Raw genomic sequence first — 22,499 nt, 5'->3', positions numbered from 1 at the left:
ATCCATAGTAAAAACATTATTATGAATGACCAACAAATTACACAAACATTTTTTATAATGCCCTATTCATTGATTGATCATAAGTGTGCATTTATCGATGTTGTTATCATTAATAAGGCAATTTCTAAAAGTAAATAATGTATCTAGAACTAAAACCTCCAAAAAATCACTAGAGCATAATAAACTTTGTATGCTGCAGACTGCAGTTGATGGGTCATTTTCAAATGAAAGGGAAGGTAGTTGTCCATGTAGCAATGTGTGACCAAGCCCTGCCGCTAACCATTGCCAGATGAGCTCTATATATGTGTCCAATTGTCAATGTCTTTGCCTTGTTAGGTGCCTGAAAAGGAAGATAGAAAAATGGAGGACAAAAGCGAATAAAATGAACATAATCACATGCCTCAACTGGTCTTGTCCAAGCTTAGGGTTGGCCCCATGGATGTTTCAGCTTCTGCTGCCTTTTCAGCTCTCTCTGGTACCAAACCACACCAACAGGTCCCTTTCTGAATCCTCAATTGCTTATGTTCCATCCTATACCACCACAAATTTGGCATTCAAAGTACAATTCTCATTTGGGTGGCTGTAATTACCACAACTCTTTGAGAAGCAAAATTGGATTGTTAATAATGTGATAGCTATATTTTTGCTATTATAACTCACTCATCACCAACCACCTCAGATTCGCCATTTACCATCCAAGATTTGTTGCACCCAAGAATAGTAAATCCATATGTGGATATTCTTCATGTTTTATTGTCAAAATCTTATCTTGATCTTCTACGATCAATCACTTTGATTTTTTGGACTGATATTCATTCTTTTTGAATCATATGTTTCGTTTAACATGCCTAATTATTGTTAAATAGCACTTTAAATTTCAAACTAAATCTAGATATGCATGATAAACTTGTTACAGGAAAAAAACTCTATTGAGTTACTGTCTCTATAATTGGTATGTATAAATATTGCACGATCACATTTCAACAAGCTGAACGAGAATAATATAAGATTATCAAAATTAAGTGTCTAGAATATGTTATGATTTGATAATCAACGTCTTGAAAACAAAATACCCATTTATTTAGGGTTGGATTCAAATTCCACAGGTGGGATGTGAAAAATCAGTGGAGCCCATAACTTTGAGCCATGTTGCTGCCTAAGCCTAGCTTGAGCACATGAATGCATGCCAAGTAGCTGTAAAAATGCAAGCCCAGGAGGAGAAAGCAACAGTGACTCGCTCTCATAAGGACCACCCCATGTTCCAGCCAGCCAGCCTCCACTTTTGTTGTGTTATCTGGACAGCCTGTCCGCAGAGACCATGCCCTTGTCCAACAGTAGCTTCCCTCTCCGCCAACACTCTCTTCAATGCTCTTCCAATTCCATTCTTACACATAACTTTTGTCATTTAGCCTGTAAAATTTTAGAAAAATTTTACCACAATGGAGTTCGGCTTTAGTTTTGGGCTTAAGTACCTGTTCTAGATGGTATACAGATCGACTCCAAATGACAGGAAACGGTCAGCTTGAGTTGTTGGAGACTGTGTTTAGATCTTAGTTTCGGACTAAGTGCCATTAATTGTTCATATTACCATTCACTTTGGCTCATTCTCTTTGGCCTAAATATATTCATAAAAGTTCTGATATTGCCCATATTTTTACATGCAAAATACATATCTAAGCAAGGCACAGAATGCTATGTTTCTTTATCCAAAACTCTTGCACTGGAAAACTGGAAACAGAATCAAACAGAAACATGGCTGATATAGTGATATCTCTCTCCCTCTCATCTGGGAACATTTTCAGCACATTGAACCGCCAAAAGAGGAAGGAACAAGACTTACTTTCTTTTCCCAAACCAACTGTTCTTCCTTACCTTTCCACTGTTCTGAACGGCAACATTTCCTCCTCTTGCAGTAGACTCTGGCTCTTCCTTCTCTTCCACTGGTTTCTTAGCTTTCTTGCCACTCTTATCCACTCGATGCCTGTAGTGAGCCTGAGCCATCCCAGAAGAAGCATCAGAGGCCATGGAATCATCACTGTCATCTTGTGATTTAACACTAAGATCATCACCACCATCATCGTCGTCGTCGTCGTCGTCGTCGTCATGATGTTCTCTATGATCATCAGAACCATCATCATCATCATCACTGTGTATTGGGGAGCCAATATACATTGTCCAGCCAGATTCACTGCTGTGGCATTCTTCTGCATCCCCAGAGATGTGGGAGGACTCCATTGACAAGGTAGAGGAAGGTGAGAAAATATCAAGCAAGAGAATAGAAAACTAAGAAAGTAGCAGAGGGCTTAAATAGGAACCAGGAATTGGGATCAAGCAAATCTCCCCGCAAGGAAAAGATTCACACACATTTTGGGCTCTCGAAAGCTACACAAAACCCAAAAATTTATTTTATTCTGGGTCGATAGGTGGATTAAATCTCACCACCTGGATTGGATATGTAGATGGCTATTAATTCTCTGACTTCACATCACCAGAAGACAGCTACAAGCTGTCAAAGAAAGAGAGAAAAACCGTCTCACAAAAGGCATAAAAACCCAAGTTCTGAATTTGAAAGGACAGGATGGCTCACTTGGTGATTGGGCTGCAGAGGTGAAGATGCAGTCATCTTTACTCTGCATTTTGTCATTAATAAAGAAAGAAAGCAGCTTTCAATGCAAATGCAGACGAGGCATAATCTATCTATATGCTACTGAGAGAGAGAATATAAGACCTGGTTCTTGAGTTGGTTGAGAAAAGACATCTTCACCATGCTCATTTACATTCACAACATTAATTCTCTGTCTTGTCAAATAAACAACAAGACAAAAACAAGAGGGAAATTTTATTTAAAGATGTTAAATTTTATATCCTCTTTCTTAATAAAAATGCCTTTTTCCTGTAAAAGAAAAATTGGAGAAAAAGTCAACACTGTGGTTGAATTCTTTGAGGACAAGATCCTATTTGCTGGATGTCTTCTCATAAAGCATATTTAAATTTAATGCCTTTACAGAGTTAAAAGGGGGAAGAACACGCTTGGTTTTTCTTTTCAATCTCTGATTTCTTGTTCTTCTTTGCACATTACTTCCACTGCTGCTCCCCAGTTCCATCCCCATAAAGACTAGACCTTTATTATTCTAGCTAGGCCTGATACGATCTTCCCTGGAAAACTAGATTTTCATTTATGAGTGGCCCTTTTTTCCACAGGAGAGAAGCACTGATACAGTGAAAAGGAAAATATATGTTGATGACAAAGAACCTTTCGTCAAGATCTCAGAATGCTGCATGTCCCCTTCTGAATGCTTCACCAATTCCTCACACCTTGAGTTAAAAATAAGTTCAATATTGTATCATATAAAACTTCTACAAATATAATATATGTATGGAGTAAAATGACCTATGATGTGCCTTGATAACAATGATAAAGTTACATGTAATCGCGATTCTTTCTTGATCCTAATAAAACGGAGTCTTGTGCACCTGAGACCATTTCTTTTTTATTTTTCTTTTCTGGGTGGTGGGTAAAATGAGACCTAATTGATGGAATCATGCGAATGAGGGTGGAGTTTTTCTGGGTTTTTGTTTTTTTCGGTGGTTGTTTCTATAACATGGGGGAAACTCTTCTGATTGTCTTGTTGACTGGTGATGGGACCCCGGGTGATGGCAAGGGAGGGAACAAAAGGGACTCAAGGGCTGGAGTCCAAGTGGGTTGGGGCACACCCTGCCTCCAGGGCCTTTATACTTTGAGCATAATTTTCATTGCTCCCCACGGCTTAGTTCCATGCATTGGCTTATTATCTGCTAATACCAGACAGCTGAGACCCCATCACATATTCTTGCTGCTTGTCTTTTGGGATATCACATCTTTGAATTGTTCTTGTCCTGGGCTCCATGCCGAGCACATCATGATGTGCTTCCCCCAAATTCTCTTTGGCATGCAATGGGACAAATTCCTATACTTTTCACAAATCTGATCCCCTCCTCTTTCACTGTTTAGCTCCCAATCAATGTTGTTTACTGTAGAAATGTGGACACCATGGCAAAACTGTTCAGTCTTGGCAAAATTATTTGTGACTGTAAAGAAATCGCTCTCATAATTATAACTAAAACTGTTTATAATTATAAAAATAATCACTCTCATGACTGTACCCAAGTGCACTAATAAAATTGTTTACAGTCAAAAAATATGCATTGATGCAAATTTGTAATATAGATTAAATTATAAAGTTGAGTCGATTTGCTCCTTAAGTCTTGGGTTTAATTCTTGATGGTATCTCAATTATAAAAACTATAGGTTTAATGGCGTGACAACTATCAACAAAGTTGAGAGATTTTATTCAAAAGCAATGAACAATCACATGTTCGAATTAAATTTTTGTATTAACAAACAGGGAGACAAGCCAACAACTAATCTACTTACGCTCTTAAGAGAGAAGGAAGGCCCCACTGCCTTGAACAAACTACCTACTAACATACACGGAGCTTAAGGGCTCAAACTTGTTGAACATGTATGGGCGCCGGTTTAGGACACCGGCTTTGCCACGTGGGTCGGCAGGTCATCGCCGGCCATGACGACGACAATTCTCGTCTCCTCCCCCGGCGGCAGCGCGGCCTTTTCTGCAGCCGCTGTTTCTGACGGCGGCAAGTTCTTCTCGCCGGAGCATGCAAGGCAGAGTAAAGATACGGCAATGAGTCCCAGCACCAGCGCAAGACCACCGTACAGGTACGGCAGAGGAGTGTTCCATTGCAGGATTCCGGCTGCCATGGACGGATGGCTTCAGTCTCAGATGATTGACTTCTCTCTGGCAATACAAATGAATAATCGGACCTTGATTTATAGAGAGAGAATAACTAGCTTAGAGCTTATCTTAGTATATATTAATATTGATTAGTGGGTTGTGTATTGATTTGGAAGTGGATGATGCTTCGATTCTTGTCCATCCATTTACCAAAATGCCCATTATTCGCTTTCTTCTTACGGTTTGTTAACGTTACGTGACAATAGAGACTATATTGTTTTACACATATTTGATACACATTAGTCATTAGCTTTTCAGACCAAATTCTAAAAAACTGTGTGGTTTAGTAATGGTCGTTACCAAAATAAGAAACATTAGTGGTTGCAACATAGCCCACTGAATGACTGATTTGGGTGCATTTGTTCAAATTGACACGTGAATTTACCAAAGCTAGGGAGAAGAGACGATTAGGGGAGGCATGTGACGTATATGTACTTGGATTGGTGGGTTGGACTCCACTTGTATTAATTATTTTTGCATTCATGTTGCCATAAGCTTCCAAGCACTCTCTTGATCATATGCTCTCTTTTGCTATAATAATGGTTTTGTGTTAATTATTTTTTATTATAAATTTGTATATATTACGTCAATTTATGATCATTATTTGTAAATATAATATTTTATCTTCGTAAAAAAGTCAGTATGATATTATTCATTTTTAATACTTAAAAAAAATACTTAATTTAGTGAACATGAATTCAACGTATAAAAGTAAATTACAGCACTATAACTACATTTTTAAATTAATTTATCCCTTATACTTTTATATGTAAAAAAAATAATATAATAAAATACACCTCAAACTCTATTTATATCAAAATACAAGGGTTAAATTGACTTAAAAATGCAAATCTAATGGTATAATTGAAACAATAAAAAGTTTGAATTGTTACACAAAAAATTATTAAAATACAGAAGTTAAATTAACTCTAAAATACAGGTATATAGGATGTACTTAAAATAACAAAAAAATTCAAGTAGTACAAAAAAAAATGCAAAATTACAAGAAAAAAATATAGTTTTGGCCCAAAAATTATAATATTCACATTTAAAAAAAAGACGTGAAAAAAAATTTAAACTCATAATCTAATACTTATCATAATTAATTTTTATGATGAAATAATATGTTTTATTTATATTTGTATTGTTGGAGTACTAGATTCTTCCTGGTTCTCACATGCTTTTACCACAATTATGCTATCCAGAGGGCTTTATTGGATTGGATTTCAATTGCTCTTCCTGCTATAAGTTGTCAAAGTTCCTTTGTTTAATAAGTAAAACAGAAGAAAGAAGTACTTCTCTTTCTTTTATTCTTTCTCACTTGTGGAATAAGATGCTAAATCAACTTTGCCTCCAAATCAAAGATTGGTTTTCATACTACTAGACCATTACTTTTCTTGGAAAACCATAATATTCTTATATATTTTTTATATGAAAAAAAATTGAATATTTGATGCGGTTTAAAATTATAAATTATAACTATCTTGATGAGTAGATAAGAAGATTTATGTATACTTATTAAAAAAATGTCATATAAAAATTATTGAAAAATAAATATAATATCACACCGTCCAAATATTTATATCCTTTTTAATTCTAAGAATTATTTTATAATAAGCACACCATGATATTATTTATAAGTGCAATAATATGATAGGACAACTAGTTTAAATTTGGGCTATATTGAGGTTAAGTCTAAATTCCAATTGAAGAAAAAGAGGAATAAGAAGAATACGATTGAAAAAACTAATTGGGATTTCAAATCTTCAAGTCTAATGATTACGGATCTAGCCTAGCGATACTTGCATTCTCCATATTTTATATAAATATGATGAAATGTTAGTTTTGTGTTTAGTTGGTTTAAGTAGTTTTCTTATGTTTTATAAAAAATTTTACAGTTGTTCGAAGTATGTGTTAGTATAAATTGTAAATGCTTTATGATTTTTTTTATTAATATACTTCTACTTAAAAAGAAAATTAAAAACAAACTTTATTATAGACAAATTAGGAGCATCCTAGCTGGAATCCCTAAAAATAGGGAGTTAACCGTGACCGCACTACTACTACTCTAGGTATATATGCACCATAACTTAAAATAAATGCATTTGTCACTTGTAAATTTTTAATTATTAATATAATTTTTTATTATTTCTAATTTAAGTATTACAGAATCAAGCCATAGGCTAAATTAACTGCCTATAGCACTTAACGAACAGTGCTAAATTAACACTCTTAGTAAATTTTTAATTATTAATATATGCACGATTTTATTAATAAAATTGTGAGGTTTATACATTTTTATAATAAACAGTACAGAAATTGGCACTTGAGTTGAGAATCAAGCTATAGGCTAAATTAAACTCTAGTACATAATAGAGAGAAGTATAATCCTTTTATCACCATCTTTATTAATCATTCACGACATGCTGTAAATATGAGTAAATGAGATGGATTCATTAAATTATTCTCCCAAAATGCTATTTAACGAACACAAAGGAGACATATGGTAGCTTCAATTACAAAAGAAAAAATTGAATAACTGCTGTTAAAGCAATACAATAAGATTAAACCGTTGCGGTGGCTGGATGTAGATGTGCTCTAAGAGATCTATATAACCATCATAACAAGAACTTTTATGTTTGCTTTTTTTGTCATCACATTTTTCACAATAAACTGAAGTGATGAAGGCTAGCTGAATTCATCACCCAAACGAACTGATTCAACACTGCTCCGGTGGCCCACTTCTTTTCAAGGAGAGAACTTTGAGATCAACTTGTCGACATGAATGATGATATCGTCGATGCGTGGTCGAACGGTGGGCTGAGGCTGGAGCATCCATGTCACGAACTTCTGCAGAGCTTCTGGATATGGAGGGTTAGGCCCGGCAGGCCACTTTACTTGTGCATTTACAACGGCCAACTGAAGGCTTCCTCCAGATTCCCCAAGTGCATACTCAAATGGAGATGCACCATACCTGTGAGTAGCAGAGACAAGGAAGTTGGTTAAAAATTTGAGAGAAGATACAAACACCAGCTGGAGAATAAGACCGTGGATAGAGATAGCTTGAAATCTATGATTCATGTGGTCGACTCTATCTAGTGGAATTAAGCTTGTGATTTACTTCTAGTAGTTACTGTATATAGACACCAGACGAGGTATTCATTTGACCTGATCCCAATAGCAATTCTCTTCATAGAGAAGCTAGACGTCTAAAATTCAAGTTATTAAATGCAAGCGTTCGAAGACTTCCCAACCAAAACCCAATATAGATTACTGACCATGTCCTCAGTGAACATCCATCCACCCATGGGCCCTGCTAAATCACTGAGTGGCTTGCGCATAACAAAATTAACAGCTATGCCAGCAAGATGAAAAAAGATGCATGTGCATCAAAAAGAGTTATTATAAATTATTTGCAGCAAAAGCAGACTTACATTATTGCAAACATTGTGCACCCTAGTGACCAGATATCAGTTCTTTCATCAATGTCTGCATGGCTTGGGCAATCCCACAATTCAGGAGCTCGGAACGGTGCTGAACAGTGCTCAGATGCCCATTCCTACACAATAAGCATCCAGAAAAACAAGATATATACAATTAGAAATTAGAGAACAATCCCCAATAATCAAATCAAGCCCCTAATTCTGTTCACGTTAATAAAACAGCAAAGTAGCTGAAAGGGAAAAAAAACGGCTATTAAATATCAATGCTCAAGTAGGAAACGAACTTTTTATAACTTCATGAAAACTAAAACATGGAACCAAGTTTGATAAACTTGTTTTGTGTGAGACATTGCAGGTATAACACAGAGAATATCCAATGTAATATGATTTTTTTTACCAAAAGTTACATAATACACCAATAAGTGGATATAGGCATAACCCCGTCCACATATTATGTTACCTCTAGTCAGCAATATTATTATGACAATGATACATCATCCGATGACTTATTTCTTTCATATACCTACAATAATATATTTCCCAGAGGGCTTTGCAGAATTTTCTAAATATATACAATCCATCTAAAGCTTTTTTCTTTTTTTTATTCAACCATGCAGTCATTGATTTATGGACTCAACAAAACCAAGTTACTTGATCTTTTTCGTTATCCTGTCCTATCAGTATGTTACATGTTCTTTATTTATATAATGTCACAACTTAAGCAAACAAGTGAGAACAGTAAAAAGAGAACTAGTTATCATTTCTAACAATTTTGCGTTCAGTGCCTGAGAGTCTTCCTGGCCCATGTCAACTTTGAATTTCAAAGCCACAGTGCTTTGCCACATTCAGTTTTATCCAGAAGCATGACTTTTTGCTGGAAAATGAACCATCAAATCATTTTTCACACTTTGAATTTCTACCATTTTCCGTCATAATTAATTACTCATCTTAGTATCTTTATTTTATCTATAATTATTTTTAAGTCTGTAGGCAGCCAAGCACTGCAGTAGGCATGTGTTTCTGTGACGTAACTGTTACTAGAGCTGAAATGTAACCTTAACAAAATCAAGCACAGCCAAATTGGGAGACGTCAAGCCAATCATTAACATCCCCAGCCAAGCACCAACATGCAATAAGCTGAAACAAAGCTCTCATAAGCCTACCAAGCATAGCTATTAATACTGTACTGAACAAGTTAATGGTTTTGTTACCGGTACTGAAACAAGACAATACTAGGTACCATTTGGGATGAGAATGTTATGTTGCGCAACATAACATTTGCCCAACGCGGGATAAATGAGAGGAGGGTGTGGGCCCCCCTTCCGGGCGGGCAAACCCGCAGGAAGGAGAACAAATCTGCCATTTGGGATATAACAACAACAACAACATATTCAGACTTTATCCCACTATGTGGGGTCGGCTACATGAATTCTAGACTTCCATGTATTTCTATCTTTTGTCATATCTTCATTAAGATCCATACACTTCATATCAAACTTTAATGTCTCTCTCAAAGTCTTCTTAGGTCTGTCTCTGCCTCTTTTTTTGATTAATTGTTCCATTTCATCAACTCTCCTCACAGGAGCATCTCTTGGTCTCCTTCTCACATGACCAAACCATCTTAGTCTAGTCTCTCTCATCTTCTCCTCTATTGGCACTACTCCTATCTTATTACGAATAACTTCATTTCTAATTTTATCTTTTCTTGTATAGCCGCACATCTATCTTAACATCCTCATCTCCGTTACACTCGTCTTTTGCTCATATTGGTATTTGACTGCCCAACATTCTGAGCCGTACAACAAAACTGGTCTTATAGCTGTCCTATAAAATTTTCCTTTTAATTTTAATGGGATTTTACCATCACATAACACCCCCGATGCAATTCTCCATTTTAGCCAACCTACCTTAATTCTATGAGTGACATCCTCGTGAATTTCTTCATCTTTTTGAATCGCTGATCCCAAATATCGAAAATGGTCTTTTCTTTGTAAGATTTGGTCTTCCAATTTTATTATAACATCCTCCACTCTTGCATTCTTACTAAATTTACATTCCATATATTCTGTTTTTTTTCTACTTAATTTAAATCTCTTAGATTCTAAATTGTTTCTGCATAATAATATTGTACAAATATATCAGAAGAAACAAGATCTGAAATGAGATTATTTGTAATAAAATTGGAATGATGCCGATTAAAGATAAAATGTATGAAATTGGATTAAGATGGTTTGGACATGTGAAAAGAAGATAAATAAATACATTTGAAAGGAGAATGGATGAAATTAAAGAAGTTTGTAATAAGGGAGGTAGAGAAAAACAACCCAAACAAAAAAGGAACTTAGCGGAAAACCTTTAGGCATGACATAAGATTATAACACCATTAGAGGAGGTATGATCATAGATAGAGTTTATCAGACAGCTAGAATTCATGTAACCAAAACCCACCTAGTATGATTAAGACTTCTGATGTTGATGATGATCAAGTTTCTTTTTTTCAACAAAATAAAGATTTCCACATTAGAGAAAGTATATTATACAAGTATCTGTTCAATAATCTACAAATTAATAACTAAAATTTTAAAAAAAAAATAGAATTTTTCATACATTTTTTGGCTGCTTTAGAATTATTCATTAATTCTAAAATTGAAAATATTTTTCTAGGAATTCTCAAAAAATATTGTTATAAAGATTTTGAAAGAACTTTGAACTAATAGATTATTATAAAATCACATCCTTCCAACTAAAAAAGGGGTTTTTTATTAAGCATGGAAAAAAAAAATAAAAGCAATAACTAATTCTCCTTGATATTACTTCAGCAAAGAGGATAGAGAGAGACCAACAAAGAGAAGACAGCGAACAGACTCAACATTTTTCTTCCTTTGTAACGCTAGAAAGCTACTTCTTCCGTCGGACCAGCAGAACGTCAATATAGACTGACACAGATCGAAATGGCTGATATTAGCCAAAAAGTATGCAACTCTTTCCTTTTGTACAGATTTAGTCTAAATGGAATATAATGGCCGGTACCTGGCATCTGGTACCAGATCTACAACTATCCTATTGGATACCAGCTTTCCTCAATTTTACTAATACATCAACCCAACCATTCCAACTATTGGATACCAGCTGTCCTCAATTTTACTTATACATCAACCCAACCAAGAAAGAAAATGCACGTTGAGAAGATCAAAAGTGACATACGACAAAAAATTACCCTAAAACCAGATAAATGGAGGGAAGAGATCATTTATCAAAAAATTAGGGAAAAATTATCTGCATGAAGAGAGCTTATTGCAGATGTTGAAGGGGAGAAAACTAAGGGCCCATTTGAATTTTCTTCTCTTTCTAGTTTCTGTTTTAGTTTCTCTTCCTAGTTTCTTTTTTTTCTCTTTCTAGTTTCTGTAGGAAAATAAAAAATACCACTTGCTGTGTGTTCACGTGTTCAAAAAAATGACACAAACTCAAAATTTAGGCACTTCCACATTCAATCAAGTTCATGTCATCTCGTTTTTGTGCATGAGAAGCTTGAAACCTAAATCCTTTTTCTCCTTCCCTGTAGCCTAGCTCTGGTCATCTCCCACAGATCTGGCCACTGAAATTCTCTGACACCCCCCTATTCTACCAAATGAGACAACCACTGACAGACTTTTCAATCAATACAAGCAAACCACCGTAGTCAGCTACATGGATTCTAGACCTTTAGCCATGTGATCACCATATAAAATTGGAAAAAAAAAAAAAAAAAAAACCAACATAGCAAATTCCAATTACCATAAAAACTAAAGCACTGCACAATTAAACAAATTTTTGTCAACATATAAGAAAAATCAACACAAACAGAGCCATGAAACTGTATTTTTAGTTTTAGTTTTTGTCAATTTTTCAAAAGCAACAAAATCAAACAGCAAATTAAGTTTTCATTTTTTTCAACAAAAAATAAAAACTTAATACAAAAATTTAAAAACCAACACATATAACTAGAAAAGCATCAAATCGGCCCCAAGAAATTACCTGCAACTGTAGTGCCTCGGAACGAGAGCGAATTTGTTTCCTTGCGGGACGAGCACTTCCAAAATCCATCAAAATTGCAAGAGGTGGCTGTCCCTTTCTATGTGTTACAAGGACATTACCAGGTTTGACATCATTATGTGCATATGGAGGATCAAAACTGTGCATATGCTTGAGTCCAGCACAAAGCTGAAAATACAAATGCAGCAATAAATTAACATTAAATGCATCAGCCATTGCAGTTGCCACATAGAAATTCTGTGTTTAGCATAAATTTTCATAATCCAGATTTGCATTTGAAGTGTGAACCAAAAGCCAAAAGGAAATCTGATTTAATTGGGATTAACTGACAAATCAAATAGCTAAGTTAAAGTCAAAGAAAACATGTATCACCACACAATCAAATCAAGTACAGCAAAATGTATATCCAAAAAAACAAAACAATGTAAAACATTTATTTTTCAGACTAATGCAGACAGATTTTGACAAAAAAAAAAAAGTTATTCATATGCTTCAAAAACAATATGTAGAAGGGAAATCAATAAATAGCATCAACATCTACTAATTTCTATTCACCTGCCGAAATATATGAAGAACATCTGACGTAGAAAAGAATTCCTTCTTAGCCTTCATAGCTTTAGCATTGTCCAGTAATGTTCCATCCAAATGAACTGGAAACAACAAGTATGCCTCATGCTTCCAGGATCCTTCTTGTGTAGGCTATCCAGTGAAAGAGGACCGTGTTGATAAGTTGGCAACTTCAGAAGGAGAAATAAAAGGATAATAAAAGTAACAACATAAAGATGCCCATATCTTTATCTCAAAGAAATTACAGGAAACAATGAAAGTACACCAAGTGCAAACAACGAAAGTAGTTAGTTGCATTAGTAATTGAAGTCTTGAAAAGATTTTCATCATTCTCTTTTGCATGGAATTCTTCAGGCTATCAGAAATGTGGTGTAGAGGGTGGAGCCTAGAAATGTGGAGCCTAGAAAATATTGTTCTAATGCAACCAAGGGTCATAGGTTCAACAATGGAAACAATGCCCTTGCATGTCATGAATAAAGTTGCATATAGATGATCTCCCCAAACCCCAAAATGGCAGGAGTCTTTCACCCTTTCCATCTACGCATGCAATATATGAAATGCTGAGCATGGTAAGTAATGGCGGCTACAGTCATGTCAACCAGAACATACAGAGGCATGAGCAAGAAAAAGCAAATCGCTTTTATTCATAGAAGAATTATTTGATCGGTAGATTCAGTATGCTGTGATGCTGATAAAAGACATCAGTACACTAAGTGTTGGAAGGGCACCATCTGCAGTTGGTTATATAGTGGACCATAATATCCTAGAGTTTAAGTTGTACCTAGAAAGGTGGGAAGGTAACAACCAGTTGAAATTTCAAAAATTAATTTGGGAAACTTCAGGTGGCTACAATATTTTTTTTTTAATTCAACAAATAAAGGAAAAAGTACTGGGTGGAAAGCACAGGTTCATGTAAATATCATTTGAAGACATTGGGACAACAATAGGTTGAGTTTTTATTGATCAAACAATTCCCACCAATGTTCATTATGATGAGAACCTTTCCACGGAATTTTTTTTAACTAAATTTGGTGTTATTCTGCACTTTTACTTCCTCAATCACTTTTCCCAATTAAAGTAAGAGCATGCATTGGTATCATGCAAGATAAAACAGGAAAATTCTCCTTCCTGCTCAGCACATACTCATTGACATTGAATGGCAAACCTCTCAACACAAAACAGCAACGTAATGACATTTTAGGTTTATATGCAACCACATCAGCCAACAGCAATAAGAACAAAAACAGAAGCAAAGTTTCCAAGCCTTTTTATAAATCAGTAATATATATAGACAAGTGCAGTATACCTTTACTGATATTATAGCATGGTCAAGAAGTGGGAGCAGGTTCGGATGGCTAAACAAGGACGAAACATGGATCTCCTCCCTCACCAACTCTAATTGCTCAGTATTCTGAATGAGCACTTTCTTCATAGCATAAGTTCCATCATCTGCATATCAAACCAATACGAATGAAAAACAAATTTAGTTATCCTATCTTCTTTTTCCCTTCTCCGCCAGCAAAATAACATGACCATGACAGTCTTCCTCCCATGCCAAAACAAATGCATCACCAAAGTAATACCAATCTCACATTACAGATCAAACAAACGCATCAACAAAATAAGTTACACTACAGATCTATCGACGTGAAAGAGTCATGCATCAAAACAACCTAATTCACAACACGGTCCAGTTCAACATTAAAATAAAAAACACAACATTGACAAACGAGAAATCCAAAAAATTAAGACAGTTAACAAATCACAGACCAAAGATCAGACCCTAGAAATACGTTCCACCGCTGCTTACCAATTGAGAAAAGAATTAGCAATCAAAAATCGGAACTGATCAACCCGGGGAAAGGGAACGAACCAGAGGCGTGAGAGGGATCCTTGAATTTTTGGGCGATGCCACCGCCTGAAGCGGCAGCGGCATCGGTGAGGACCTCCTTGACGAGGTAGACGTAGGCGAAGCCACCTTCGCCGAGCTGCCTGATGATTCGGAAGCGATTCTCGTTGATCCAGACGTCTCCGCCTCCGTTCACGGCGTCGTAGAGCGCGTTCAGTCCAGAAAACGAGCAACCCATCTCTCTCTGTCTTTCTCTCTCTCCCCGTCCACCACGGCACCACCACCACCACTCTGCTCTCAAAATTGAAACAGATCTTCAAATTTCCACGTCAAAATTGGGTCTAAGGCTGGAGAATTTTATATATATATATATATATATATTTCCAGTTTTCTTACAAGTTTTCTCGGATCTCTCACTGAACATCGCCCGCGTGGCTTGCTTGTTCCACTCCCGGTGTTCGTGCTTCCACTCTGTTGGGGCGTTACGTTTCTGTGCCTACGAGGCTTTTTCTTCATTTTAGGTTCAATTCCATTGTATCACAAATGCTAATACACCTAATTATATTTTAAACTTTATGTATCTCAATTTAGAAAAAGAGAAAAGAAACCCACAACATTGAGATAAATGTTAAAATTTATCTTTTTTTAATAAAAAAATAAATCACACAATATTTTTTAAACATGATTTAAATAAACTCACTAAAGATACATAATGCACATCATATAAACTCATACATAAAAAAATATATAAATTCTCTCAAAATGGCTCAATCTTTTATTATAAAGAAAATTGTTATAATTTTTTATTATTAAACAATTTTCTTGAATATATTTAAAAAAAATTTAAATAATACTATATTCACTTCATAAAATTTCAATAATCTAACATAAACACAATCTACTAGGGAGGAAAAATTATCCCCACAGAATAGATCAAACAGTCGAACAAACAATATGTCAGTGTCAGTTCAATAAATCGTGAATTCAATCTTCACTCTGTATAATGAAACAAAATCTCACACTTACGATTTACCTCCTTTAACGTAATCAAAAGCACGAGACCAAAACTTGCGAAAAACAATCATTCCAAGAGAGGAGAAATTAATGCCAGCCTCTCAAGCCACACATTTTCACTGCATGTTAACAATCAAGTCCTGGTTACAAAGACAATCTCTTTATAAAATAAGAGTAAAATTACATATAAAGATGACTCTTTCTTCACCGTCACAAATTGGGGCTGCCCCTCATGCATTGAGGTCAGAAAGCCCTTTGTTATGAAAACTCTTGGTCATTTTAATTCTCAGGATCTCGTACTACATAAGTACAACCTTCTAGACCAGTTGAAGGTCCAAAATTACGATTAACAATCTCCAGTTGAAGAAACAGCTTGAGAAAATTCTCTTTTCATTTGCATTCTCTGCAGACCTAGCCAATGCTAACATACAGAGAAAGATGTTATACAGTGTTTATAAAAGGGCTGGTTGCTGCTGTGTGATGCAATGTATATTTCCTCCACCCAGAACAATCTCCCTTGCGCCTTCAATCCTTACCACCTGAACCAAAGACCAAGAAGATTAACCTTCTTCAGCAATATAGGCAAAGGACATAACAACAAACATTACTTCCCAACAAACAATCCTAGCCCCACTATGCTTAGGTGATCCCACACAATAGATGAAGGGTTTAAGAGGATTTTACTCTTTTAAGTACGCTCCCATATTGATCTGACCATCTTATTTGATTTGCAGAGTAACATTGATATTGCCAAAAAGGATTTTAGGTCGAACCTTTAAGCTATGAATCCTCAGGATACCATTTGTATTGTCATAACTGATCGAAAAACTAAACTCACTGACAAAAATTCATTTGAATACTTGGATAAGACTTACAGCTCAACAATTTATTTACAATCTGAATACATAAGGATTCATCAGACAAATTTATTTTTAGATGGATAATTCATAAGACAGATTTGATACTCCATTCTGATGTCCTAAATATGAAGGTTGTTAAATGTTAGAATAAATTAACAGTCATTAACAGAGTTACTATTTATCAAAAAAAATGGAAAAGAAAGAATAATTACACAATCACTTACTTCATGAGCTGGGAAAGCCAATGACAGGACGCGAACAGCTTCATCATCCCACTTTTGGTCCCCAAATTGGGGCGTGATGATAGCTTTATTGGCAATATAGAAGTTCACATATGAAGCTGCAAGCCTTGTTCCTGGAAGTCTTGGTTTAGCCTCCCCATCCTATTCTTCAAATATTAACAAGAATAAGATTTGATGCATTTGATTTACCGTTTCACAAGATAGAGATAACAACTAGAGGTGATCAGCAAGGTTATACGGCCTACTTATTTCAGGCAGATGAGTAACAACCTCGTCTGGACAAAACTCATGCATATAGTTGCAAATTGATGCACGGAAGTGTGTGTACATACATTTTACAACAACAAAAACAACAGGTTTCCAGATCCTTCCGTATAAACATATTTTCTTTTAGCATTCAGAACTGATCGAGCTTAAGTTACTTTTCAGTGCCAGAATGAATACAGTTGTGTGATAGTAAATTCCATGCATCACCTGAACTACTCCCGCTGCCTCCTCCTCTGTCATATACAGTGGTCCAGGTACGTGGAGTTTAATTATTTCTAGTTTTCTGCCTTTAGCATCTGTAGCATTGTAGAGAACAGAAAAGGCTTCCACGGATCGCTCATATTGTGAATCCGATTCATCCTCAGTCCAGGACAATAAAACCACACCAGGCTTTACAAAACAGCACATGTTGTCAATATGACCATTGGTATCATCATCTCCTGCAAAACAATGACAATCAACTTCAGTTCACTCAGGCTTTGTTTGGGAGAGAGAGAGGAATGAAATGGAAATGAGTGGAATGGAATATAAAATATTTTCTCCTAGTTTGAGAGAGCAGCATTTTCGGTTTGGAACCTTCAATAAAATAACGTCCATGATATATGCCCTTTCTTGAGTAATATGAAAAGGCCAAGGACTTGGCATAGACCATTGCTCGAAGGGACTGGATCAAAGTTCAAGGTAATGATCTCCAAAACACTATCCAAGGACAAAACTAGTGCTTGACAAATTTTAAAAAACCAAGGAACCCCAATAAATCAGCCTTTACCATTTTACCTCCAAATTGTGCTACAGATAACAAATGCTACAGAGTTAAACTTTTAATTGCAGTTCAAATACTAAAGATATGGATTCATAAAAACTCTTTCTACCATGTTGATGCTCTGCATGCACAATTGCACAGGAATGTATCATTCCATGTACTAAAAAGTGTGAGATTCAAAAGCATAAAGATCTCCAACATGCTGAGAAAAAACAACATATACCAGCAAATATTTGAAATCCAGATAAACTTGAAAAAAAATGCTAGCAATCTAAAATCTCAGTGCAAAATAAATATAAATAACAAGTTCGGTTAGAACTCAAGTTGATAGGATACCATATAATCCACGAGGCAACCAAATAATCTTCTTTACTCCAAGATATGCTTTAAGTTGATCCTCAATTTGTTCTTTAGTCAAATGGGGGTTCCTGTTTTTGTTCAAGAGGCACTCCTCAGTAGTAAGACAAGTCCCTGTAGGAAGGAGAAATGCACTAGGATGAAGACCAAGAAAGGTCAACTCTTGGAAGATAAAATAAAGAAAATAGCTTCTGTGGCCCCTTTAATGATGAAAATTGTAAGCCATCATCAGGCACCATCACGTCAGATTCCATATGTCTTGCATTATCACTTACAAAGATTAGATTCAATAAATCAACTTAGAAATTACTTCATGCCGGTACAGATAAGGTGCAAAGAATGGCACCATTAAAGGCTGCTTACACTAATTCCTGCTTACATTTCTGGGCACACATTTTCAGGTTACATTTCATTACAAAATAGCGGATTAAATGAGCCAAAGTGATTTATTTTCTTAATGTTTTCCCTAGAAGGAAAAGAGAATCTGAAATTTTCACCCAAAAAACAACAAGCACTTTTTTAACCATATTGTTCTTTAAAAGACTTGAATAACCAAATATTCAATGAGCTGCTCTCTAACCCCTAGCAGGCCTGTATAAACAAGAACTTGTATACAAATTACATTGAGGGAGATTCCAATGCCATCAAGCAGTATGCATTCCATGCTTCACAGATCAGAAGAAACTACAATATTTTAATCATAGGTCATTTCTTGGGAATTTTTATATCAGTTAAATACTGTTTATATTCTGTGGAATTCCTTGTGCTATATGAAGCTATGTACATACTCTTTCAAATTGGTAAGGTGTCCTTGTCATACACTTGAAACTTCAAATATGCATTGCATGGCACTTGAAACTTCAAATCTTGGGAATAGTAAGCACCAGTGCCAACACACACTTTGGACATCTAGGCACATATAAAGCATTCTGAGCAGAACAATGAAGCATAAAGGCAAGGTTTGTGCCATTGGGAGGGCACGCCTTGATACATGGTCATGTGTGTCTTCCTAGAAATTAGAAACACATTACCTTCTCCGTCTACATGAATGCTTCCACCTTCAAGAATCACAGAATGAGGAAACCTAGGGATTCTCTCAATTTCCAAAATCTAATGGTTAAAGAAAGAAATAGGGATCAGACAGGATACAAAAATATGGCATTTAAGAAATAAATTGAAAACAAACAACTTTGCTAACCTTCCTGGCCACAAGAAGATCAAGACTCCAATCATTGTAACAACCATCCTCGATGCCTACAAATTTCAGACCAATAAAAGTGAAATCTTCATTTTGACAGGTCAGTGGAGCAAGCAAATGTACTCTTCTCTTAGCAAAAACTATAATAAAGTTATAGATGGAACCTAGCCTCATAAACCATAAATTGAAGGACAGTACAGTTAATCACAATTATAATTTCTCAGCAGATCAATGAGATTCATAAAATGATAATGACTTAAGAGTACTGTGTGCTCCCATTGCATGGGTAATCTAAATATTGGGAAAAGAAAGCTTTAATATCTCATACTAGTTTCTGTTTAAAATCATCATTATTTATAACAATACATCAGTTATGAGGTCATAAGCACTTAATATAAATAAGAGAGTTTCTAGAAAGTAGTGTATAATATCTCATAGGCATAAATAAGAACACACATTATAAATTCTCACCTCCCCAGCTATTGAAATTCCAATCAACTGCAGCAACCTTCCACTCATTGTTGCCCAAACATGCGTTGCTGTCTCTTACAACAAACTATCCATGCCACAGATCATCAATTCAGGGGTTTGAAATAAACTTTTCTACTCTTAAAAAGCTATAAGAAAAGCCAAAGCAAAAGAGAAGCAAGAAGCTTACAGTTGGTCCAGTATCACGGAACCAAGAATCGTTCATACTCATCTCAATAACCCTGACATTTTGTGGCAATTGACTGCGAGCATTCGCCCACTGATCATGAACAGAATCACATTCAGTCTCGATAGAGAACAAAATATCAATTTGGCGGGACAAATCGCAACCACTATTATTACCAACCTGGGAAGCACTAGCACAGACAGTTACATACTCAAATTTCGAGATTGCGGATGCAACCTTGGCAAATACGCGTTGAGCGTGTTCTGCATTATCTCGCCAATTATCTGGGCGTTCCTGTAATTCACGATGAAGCTATTATTATATCCATACATTATCAGCATAAAATTAAAAAAAAAATGAAATAACTCAAAAGCCTTCTTACTTTCACTCGCAAATGCAAATATATCAAACAATTTGAGAAATACAGGACAAAAATCAAGGGAATAGGAGTGTAAACAGCAGTGGAAAACAAAGGGCTCTTTAGGGAAACAAGTAGGATACAAAGAAGGCACCAAATGTTCATGAAAGCAAATCCATCGTCTTAGTCAACAGAAATAGTGATCCTTTACTTATCAATTTAGAACAATAATACCCATAGCAGAAAATTTGACGAACACTTAGGGAACCCATAATCCCTGTTTTACCAAGTATGACGAACACTAAAGGAACCAACGTTCCCAATAAGAAAATCCGTTCTAGTTGTTCTTGGACTCAGAGTCCGAAAACCGATGGTAAATTTTTGCAAAAACTTCTGCGTCTCTGTATCTCGATCCTGGAAATTTAGTAGAGTGGAGAAAGAAAGGGGGGACTGAAATTTACAGGCCAACCCATCCAGGTTTGGGAGTGAGGTTCCCACTCGGCGGGCATTCGGCATCCATGGAGCGCCGGCGTCCCCTCCAAATCCATCTTTTCTCCTTCTCTCCGTTACCCTCTCTGCATCCACCGGAGCTCGACTCCCCGACCCGGTTAACCATCAACCCTTGCCCGACCGTAAATGGATTAAAAAATACATCTAAACACATCTTGTCCGAGGCTCGTGTGTTTGGGAAAAAATCAATTAAAAATACAATTCAATTAACGAAAAACACAATGCTGTAGCCATACAAAATTGCAAAAATTGACGTCCCTTTTGCCAATATATATATATATATGTATATATTTTTTAAAATTCTTTACTTAACACGATTTATTTTCTATTTTATTTTTCTTATCTGTTCAAATCTTTACTTTATTCTTCATTCATGTTACCATCTTTCTCATTGTTATTTTTTGTTTCGTCGTTGTTATCATTATTTGATTCTTTATTTAAATTTTGTCCATTATAAGTTCTAGCCAAACACTATAATTAATTTTTAACAAAATTTTTAAATTATACTTGAAACAACAAAAAACATATTTTAGAAAACTTATTTTATAAATTTATTTTATTTAAAAAAATATTTTACAGGGAAACACTTTCCTACTAATATTATTAATGCATTTATTCTATTGTGTATGCCAATTGCATAAATTTTAATTTTTTATAATTAATTTGTTTCCTAAAAAACTTTTATTGACTATTAGTTACTTATATTATTTTTTTTCTTTTATTCGAACTTAAAACTGACCATAAATAAGAATCGATACACATAGTTTTAATTTTTTCTATTTAAAAACATTTATAAAAAAACAAGATGTTAATAAACATTAAAGTTTAATATATATGTATGCGTATTCATTTACCCAATAAATAATAAAATAAAATGATGATACATTGAGTGAACATGTTGAGTAAGTTAGCAGAGATGCAGGAAATCAAAGAATATACCTTTTATTAAAATGATGATACCTTGAATAAGTTATAAGAGAGCTTGAGAAATAAAAGAATAAAAACATGCATCTCTATACATATATTTCACCATTCAAATAAAACAATAGATTGATCGAATGACTTTTTATATATTTGAATGAGATAATAATATAAATAAGGAGTTATAATCATATACTTTCTCTCATTAACTCTACAAAATCTAGAAAAAAAAAAAAAAAAAAAGAAAGCGAGATTCGACGAAGGAAGAAATAAAAGAGAAACAAATAAAAGAAAATATAAAATTAAGTTTTGACATATTCAACTCAAGGTACGTCTAAAATTTTATTTCTCTTATTTTAAACAAAAAATAGTAACTTTAATTTTAGAAACTAACTGCTAAGTCGAGCTTATACTAATTAATAACAAAATAAAAAAATAAATAAATTAGTGAATCGTGGTAGAAGAACAAACAGGTGTATAAAATAGATACAAAGTAAATTCAATAATTTAAAATATTTTGAGGTCCATATTAAATATTAGAGTTTTTAATGTTTCATTTATAAGTTCTCGTTAAACGTTCAATAATTTAAAGAGAGTTTTTGAAACAAAAAAAATACATTTATGATTAAAAAATCATTTCATGTAAAATTATTTTATATAAAATTATTGT

General features: G+C 34.9%; 4 protein-coding genes across 7 annotated transcripts; all 4 read right to left on the bottom strand.

The window, feature by feature from the left end:
• Positions 1-345: 345 nt before the first annotated feature.
• On the bottom strand, positions 346-2,865 carry LOC127795487 (protein SOB FIVE-LIKE 2). 3 transcript variants are annotated; one of them, XM_052327188.1, is made up of 3 exons: positions 2,588-2,776; positions 1,873-2,506; positions 346-531 (listed from the first exon to the last, which is right to left on the bottom strand). In XM_052327188.1, exons 2-3 carry the CDS (start codon positions 2,233-2,235, stop codon positions 520-522), a joined length of 375 nt encoding a protein of 124 aa, XP_052183148.1. In that variant the 5' UTR covers positions 2,236-2,506; positions 2,588-2,776; the 3' UTR covers positions 346-519. The 3 variants fall into 3 exon arrangements, with proteins under 3 accessions (XP_052183148.1, XP_052183149.1, XP_052183147.1); XM_052327189.1 differs by lacking the exon at positions 346-531 and adding an exon at positions 1,033-1,410; XM_052327187.1 differs by lacking the exon at positions 346-531 and having other exon boundaries at positions 1,427-2,506; positions 2,588-2,630; positions 2,729-2,865.
• Positions 2,866-4,306: 1,441 nt separating this feature from the next.
• Positions 4,307-4,850, bottom strand: LOC127795746 (protein GLUTAMINE DUMPER 4-like). Its single transcript, XM_052327616.1, has one exon. It carries the CDS (start codon positions 4,757-4,759, stop codon positions 4,517-4,519), a length of 243 nt encoding a protein of 80 aa, XP_052183576.1. The 5' UTR covers positions 4,760-4,850; the 3' UTR covers positions 4,307-4,516.
• Positions 4,851-7,228: 2,378 nt separating this feature from the next.
• Positions 7,229-15,194, bottom strand: LOC127793746 (uncharacterized). 2 transcript variants are annotated; one of them, XM_052324448.1, is made up of 7 exons: positions 15,081-15,194; positions 14,709-14,975; positions 14,142-14,284; positions 12,824-12,967; positions 12,251-12,436; positions 8,228-8,352; positions 7,229-7,767 (listed from the first exon to the last, which is right to left on the bottom strand). In XM_052324448.1, the coding sequence occupies exons 2-7, from the start codon at positions 14,920-14,922 to the stop codon at positions 7,542-7,544; spliced, it is 1,038 nt and encodes a 345-aa protein (XP_052180408.1). In that variant the 5' UTR covers positions 14,923-14,975; positions 15,081-15,194; the 3' UTR covers positions 7,229-7,541. The 2 variants fall into 2 exon arrangements, with proteins under 2 accessions (XP_052180408.1, XP_052180407.1); XM_052324447.1 differs by lacking the exon at positions 15,081-15,194 and having other exon boundaries at positions 14,709-15,032.
• Positions 15,195-15,781: 587 nt separating this feature from the next.
• On the bottom strand, positions 15,782-21,046 carry LOC127793795 (agmatine deiminase). The gene is made up of 10 exons (XM_052324528.1): positions 20,860-21,046; positions 20,221-20,334; positions 20,044-20,133; positions 19,857-19,941; positions 19,386-19,441; positions 19,219-19,297; positions 18,167-18,301; positions 17,275-17,507; positions 16,783-16,941; positions 15,782-16,237 (listed from the first exon to the last, which is right to left on the bottom strand). The coding sequence occupies exons 1-10, from the start codon at positions 20,944-20,946 to the stop codon at positions 16,151-16,153; spliced, it is 1,125 nt and encodes a 374-aa protein (XP_052180488.1). The 5' UTR covers positions 20,947-21,046; the 3' UTR covers positions 15,782-16,150.
• Between the last annotated feature and the right edge of the window lie 1,453 nt (positions 21,047-22,499).

Source organism: Diospyros lotus, chromosome 2 (assembly GCF_014633365.1).
Source record: "Diospyros lotus cultivar Yz01 chromosome 2, ASM1463336v1, whole genome shotgun sequence".
Taxonomy (NCBI): Eukaryota; Viridiplantae; Streptophyta; class Magnoliopsida; order Ericales; family Ebenaceae; genus Diospyros; species Diospyros lotus.
Note: the sequence above shows the minus strand (reverse complement) of the source record. Positions and strands in the feature narration are given on the sequence as shown.

Excerpts from the sequence above, each read along its gene's own strand:
- LOC127795487 (XM_052327187.1), bottom strand. The coding sequence starts at position 2,235 with ATGGAGTCCTCCCACATCTCTGGGGATGCAGAAGAATGCCACAGCAGT.
- LOC127795746 (XM_052327616.1), bottom strand. The coding sequence starts at position 4,759 with ATGGCAGCCGGAATCCTGCAATGGAACACTCCTCTGCCGTACCTGTAC.
- LOC127793795 (XM_052324528.1), bottom strand. The coding sequence starts at position 20,946 with ATGGATTTGGAGGGGACGCCGGCGCTCCATGGATGCCGAATGCCCGCC. Across the intron at positions 20,335-20,859 it reads AAACCTGGATGGGTTGGCCT|GAACGCCCAGATAATTGGCG; the intron begins GTAAATTTCAGT and ends CGTGAATTACAG. Across the intron at positions 19,442-19,856 it reads GAATTTCAATAGCTGGGGAG|GCATCGAGGATGGTTGTTAC; the intron begins GTGAGAATTTAT and ends TGAAATTTGTAG.
- LOC127793746 (XM_052324448.1), bottom strand. The coding sequence starts at position 14,922 with ATGGGTTGCTCGTTTTCTGGACTGAACGCGCTCTACGACGCCGTGAAC. Across the intron at positions 12,437-12,823 it reads TTCTTCATATATTTCGGCAG|CTTTGTGCTGGACTCAAGCA; the intron begins GTGAATAGAAAT and ends TTGTATTTTCAG. Across the intron at positions 7,768-8,227 it reads TGCACAATGTTTGCAATAAT|GTATGGTGCATCTCCATTTG; the intron begins GTAAGTCTGCTT and ends TGCTACTCACAG.